General features: G+C 48.5%; 1 protein-coding gene and 1 long non-coding RNA gene across 2 annotated transcripts; one reads left to right on the top strand and one right to left on the bottom strand.

Moving 5' to 3' along the window:
* Positions 1–338: 338 nt before the first annotated feature.
* On the bottom strand, positions 339–1400 carry LOC119339651 (BTB/POZ and MATH domain-containing protein 2-like). The gene has a single exon (XM_037611623.1). It carries the CDS (start codon positions 1398–1400, stop codon positions 339–341), a length of 1062 nt encoding a protein of 353 aa, XP_037467520.1.
* Positions 1401–3869: 2469 nt separating this feature from the next.
* Positions 3870–5331, top strand: LOC119341131. Its single transcript, XR_005164911.1, has 2 exons — positions 3870–4285; positions 4678–5331. It is a non-coding gene; the product is annotated as an uncharacterized LOC119341131 (long non-coding RNA).
* The last annotated feature ends 295 nt before the right edge of the window (positions 5332–5626 follow it).

The following is a 5626-nucleotide window of genomic DNA, read 5'->3' on the forward strand; positions in this document are numbered from 1 at the left end:
AAAAGAAATGGAGAATACGAATATCCACAGGAAGCACACTTTTATGAAAAATCCACCCATAAGCACAGATGCTATACACCATAGCCAGCAAGGGAGAAAGCATACTGAAGGTAGAAATTCGGTGGAATCTAGAAATGGCCATACATCATTGATGCAGCGTCAGAAATGGTGCCCACGTCCTCGGCCTGTTAAACTCCTTGGCTGCTGCGTCCATGAGTCTTCTCGATCGAAGTCGAAGAGGCTTCATTCCCTGTTCCTTCTGCAATGACAAAGAGAGTAAAGAAGGGAAGTTGATAAATCATCAGTATATGATGAGGCAGCAATAATATGATCAAGTCCTACTTTGGCGGTAGCACGCCAAGGATCATGTCCTTCATAAGAGAGGGGCAACTCCTGCACAAGTCATCAAAGCCGTCTGTGTCCACCACCGCCCTCAGGTTGTCCGGACACCGTAGGAACTCATAGCACGCCTTCTTCAGCCCATCACAGCCGTACTGCTCGGCGAGCGCAATGAAGATCGTCACAGTGCCCACGCCGATGTACCCGTGCAGCTTCTTCTCACACATCAGCCTCAGCCTGCGGAGGTCATACCTGTCCGCCGCCACAAGCAGGTGCTGCAGCAACACGACGTCCTCGTCCTCCTCCTCATTCACCGCCGGCAGCACATCGCCGTAGATGAACCCTAGCATTGCCTTGAACACCACATCGTCCATGTCGTCTATCTGCATGGCGGCGACAGTGGACGACATTCCTTCCTTCATTGGGCTGAAGAGTGCCGCCCTGAAAACGGTAGATCGGGCAGCCAGGACACAACGGTGGGCGGCGAATGTCTCGCCTCTGACCCGGAAGGCCACGTCGGTCCCCTCCCTGGACAGCAGAAGGTTGGTGAAGTTCCGTTGCATGTCGGACGGCGGCACGTCTATGAACTGAGAAGTGTTGCTTGTGGGATTTAGGACCACGATGTCGCACCGGATGGTGAAACTGTCGTCCCTGAGGCGTTTCTTCAAGGTCTCAATTTCGATGTCCTTCAACCCGTTATGGCACTGATCGCAGCGGAGCTCGAGTATTTCACTGCCATGGATACTGGCGGGCTCTTCGTTGGTCTCGTCAGCAAAACTAAACTCGACGTGTGCCTTAACGAGACCGGCAGGGTTCACGTCCAGGAAAAGACCGAGTGATAAGGAACCGCCGTTGTCGACGAGATCGCAGTAGATGGACCACCTATAGCCTCCGACTGTGAAGCAACGAGACTCGATGGGACCGCTATAAGGCAGGGCTGGAGTGCGCGAGTAGCCTTCGATGACAAGCAAGTGGTAACCGCTGGCGCCGGCGGTGGTCGGGGAGATGGGAGAGCCCAGGAGCACGCCGCCGTCGACCACAGATACACCCACGAAGGACATGATGGATCGATGTATCTGTATTGCAGGTGATCCATGAACCCACAACACAAAATATATACTCCTATATACAGTAGTAGTCCCACCGAGAAATGATGGAGCCTGACGGTTCGATTCTCGTATGTGTTCATATTTGACACACGAGCAAGTGTGTACTAATTAGTTAGGAGATCGAAAGTCTCTTCGGGATCTGGTGCCTACTCCGGAGGCCGGACTCCACAATTATGGCTTCCACTTCCAAGTACTACCCGGACGGAGGGAGTACTACTCTCTTCATTTTATTAGTCGAGATATAAAATTTGCCAGAAATCAAATTTTGTAAAGTTTGATCAACTATACAATGAAATTAATAATATGAAATTAATATCATTAGATGTATCATGAAACTAATTTTTATAAAATAATATAATAATTTGTAGATATTAACATTTTTTTACGATAAATTTGGTCAAACTTTGCGTGGTTTTACTTCAAACAAAATGCAAATTTTACAAGCAGTGTAAAAAGTTTTTGCGTAGATTGTTACTTTAGTGATCTAAGCCATTATATATTAATTTATAGAGGTAGTACGTAGTGCGTTTTAGCATTTTAGGATCTGTTCATGCAAATTGTTTGGTGTCTCACTGTTTTTTTGGTGTCTCACTGTTTGGTGTCTCACTGTTGATCACTCGGTAGTCAATAGTAATGATTTATGTCCTCATATTCTATTATTTTAAATTTGGCTGCTTCTATTGCATTTCATTTTCTAAAATAAAAAGCTAAAATGTATTCTAAATATAGAGGAAAAGGTAAATGTGGTTGCCTCTTTTTTCCTATTTGAGTCAAACTTTGGTTAATATGTATTATACCAGAAACCATATTGATTACTTCTATAGATAATCGAATGAAAGAGGACTCGTCTCCTCCCCCGCCACAGTGCCGGAGGGCGAATTCTTGAAACCACCTAGTCAATCCACCTCGCCGGCGGCGATTCACTGGTTCCCCTTCCCTCCGCCGGCCGCTCCAGTGGCGGGAGGGTGGGGGAACCCCGGATCTCGCCGTGTACATAGCGTAGGCTTGAGTATGTTGCTTACCGGCGGCGTCTTGCAGGCGGGACGCGGATTTTTAGAACAGCTGCACCCCGGCCCTGGTATCCTGGTTGTCCAATATTGCTTTAAGATCTGTGCAACACAACTAACTTTTCGTATGAAAATTTCTCTTTTTTGTTTCTCTCACATAAAAGATGTCTTGAAGTTCAAACCTTTGCAGCGTGGCAAAGCTTTCCATCTAGAATCTAGGATAAATCTTTCAGAATTTTTTGTCAAACATAAATATACAAAAAAATGATTTTTTACATTAAAAAATCGTTTTTGTATATTTATATTTGGCAAAAAAATCTAAAAGATTTATCCTAGATTCTAGATGGAAAGCTTTGCTACGCTGCAATGGTTTGAACTTCAATATGTGTTTTATGTGAGAGAAACAAAAAAAAATGTGTTTGCACGAATGGCGATGCGCAGAATGGATGGCTAGATAGAGAGGGCCCCGGTGCAGCTGTGCTATTTTATATTTTCGCTTGCAGGCGGAGGCGGAGGTAGTCGGTGTTTTGGGGTCGTCTTCTTCCTCTCCGGCGTCGGCGTTCTTTGGAGCTTCGGCATCAAGCAGGTGACTTCCCCCCGTGCCCGCGGTCCTGGGTAACCACCCTGCGCGTTCCTTCCCCTGCTGGATCTCGGAGCGGCGGATCTAGATCAAGAAATCGAAGTTGCTGATGTTGAAGACCGGCGGTGCTGCTGGCTTGGCGAAGGATGGAGGCTCTCTGGAGTTCGAGGTTCGACAACTTCCCGTCCGTAGGGGATCATCTTCGTTCCAAGGTTTGGAAGATGCAGCGGGCGGCGCGTCGTTGGCATGTCTGGTTCCTCGCCGGCGTAACTGTGTTAGAGAAGGACCTGTGTGTTATTTCTTTCTTTGTGGGGTGTCCTTCTGTAATGTCTGGGCTTTAATATGATCAGTGGTTTTCTCAAAAAAAAGAAAGGGAAAAATATCTTTGGATTTCTGCAATGCATTATGAATCTGCAATGCCTTATGCTTAAGAAAACGCCTCTAATATACCTTTTTCCATATGGCATCTCTACACTCAACATCCGCCTCAAATTGGTACAACTACCAAAAATATATTAATGTGGAATATTAAGGCATCACAAATTTAGCATTCCAACGGAGGAATGTGAAAGCATCATAGATTTGGGGCTCATAGAAAATCTTTTTTTCGTTGGAGGGAAGGAAATTTAAAAAAATTGACAGGCATAATGATCACCATTTTTATCCAAAATTACAATATTAAGGAAGGGGAATGTTTCCCTGCGGCGCGCCGGCGGAACACTTGGACGGTCGCTTACGCTTCGTTCGATCCAAGGCGATGGTGCGGCCCACGTGTGGCCTCATCCTCTCAGCCCCACACGCTCCCTCTTAGTTATCCCATACGCTCCTTCTTCCTTATCCCCTCACGCACCACACATTTTTCTTGGTTATCCATTCATGCCCACCATTCATCCCGTGCACCTCTCTCTCCCCTCTGGCCTACCTTCAATCAATAGCTTGCCGGCGATGGAAGAGGTGTGTGGCGAGCTGCGGTCCTGGGGCTGCACACATGAAGCTGCGGATGTGCGGGAGCACCACTCTCGCTGAGCACGGACGCACGGTGCCAAAGCTACATCGACAACTTGGTGTTTCCACTTTTCAACCTAATACGTCGACGGTAGGATGGTATGCTGCAACCAACGGCCCCTACTACTACGACCAACGAGGTGGTCTCTGCCGTGAAGATGGATGACGGCTGCGGCGATTTTTGTGCTGGAACCCACGACTGCCTCTACATCAACCGGCCAGCCATTTTGCTGGAACCAGCATCGGTAATTGCTGCCATCAGTCACGCAATATGCTGGAAACAGACGCGCACTCGCCGGCGGCATTTTTTTTTTGCTGGAACCAGTCTTTTGCTTTGTTGGAACTAGCATTTTTGTTTGCTACAATAAAATCAGGGGGAGTTCACCTTGCCAGTGTTTGATTTTGCTGGAAGTAGCTATCTTTTTTTTGCTACAAAGCAACCACACGAGTTCGCCCTGTTTACTTGTTTTTGCTCCATCCAATGTTTTGTTTTGCTGGAAGTAGCTATCATATTTGGTACAAATCGACCACACCAACTCTTCTTGTTTAGTTGTTTTTTGCTGGATCTGATGTTTTGTTTTGCTGGAATCTGGTATTTTTTTGCTTCAACCAACCAATGGAGGATTGTTGCTTTCAGATCCTTTTGCCAGACACGTCAGTGCAAACCGACCATTGCGGCGAGCCGGAACCAGAGCATGGCGATGAGCTAGAACTGGCGAGCTTGCTTTGCTGCAACCAGCCGCAGGCTGCTAGGATAAGCAGGGCCAGAAGCTGGAACAGGCGTCCAAATTTGCTAGAACGGGAGATCTGGATTGTTGCATCGTTCGCCACATAGGGGAACTACGAAGTTGGCGAGCTGGAATCGGCGGCCAATTTTGCTGGAGCCGGCATCTCGGCAAGCTGGAACCATCTGACGGCAGGCGATGGCTGAATGGCTGATTCGACGCTGACGGTGTTTTGCTGTGAGCAGTGATGGAAAAGCTTTTCACGGGAACCACTGAAGGCCAAGGCCCAGCACAGCCAGACCGGCCCAGGAGGTCTGCCAAGCCTAACCGACGAGTGGTTGGGCCAATGTGGAGCAAGTGAGGCTACTTAAGGCGCGTGCGAGCAACCAACTAGGGTATCGATAGATCACAGACTGAACCGGCGCCGTTGGGCGATGTATCCCTCCTCCTCCTCCGGGCTCTCGTCTCCCAATCCCCTTCTTGCTGATGAACCCTAGGACACTATTGTACCACTGATTTGGCTGAGTGAGAATAAATCGAACTACCTAGACCCTAGATTCGTATCATCTGGTAATCAGAGCCTTCAATCCCACAAAATGTTTCCCTTCCGGGTCTCGATCTGGCGTCAAAGACCCGCAGCCTCAAGGAGATCATGCCGGGGACGGATGTCCAGAAGCAGTTGGAGGAAGCGGTGGCGGAGCGGAGTGGCATCGCCAAAGCCCTCCTATCAATCCAGCAAACACTGGATCGGATGGCTCCCGCGGTCGCGAAGATGGAGCCGGTGGTCGCGAAGATGGAGCCAACGCTCGTCGCCCTCGAGCCGGTCATCCAGGACATCGCAATCTAGCGGCCCACAGTGGA

Source organism: Triticum dicoccoides, chromosome 7B, assembly GCF_002162155.2.
Source record: "Triticum dicoccoides isolate Atlit2015 ecotype Zavitan chromosome 7B, WEW_v2.0, whole genome shotgun sequence".
Taxonomy (NCBI): domain Eukaryota; kingdom Viridiplantae; phylum Streptophyta; class Magnoliopsida; order Poales; family Poaceae; genus Triticum; species Triticum dicoccoides.

Bases quoted from the DNA above. Each gene is read 5' to 3' on its own strand.
- LOC119339651 (XM_037611623.1), bottom strand. From the start codon at position 1,400: ATGTCCTTCGTGGGTGTATCTGTGGTCGACGGCGGCGTGCTCCTGGGC.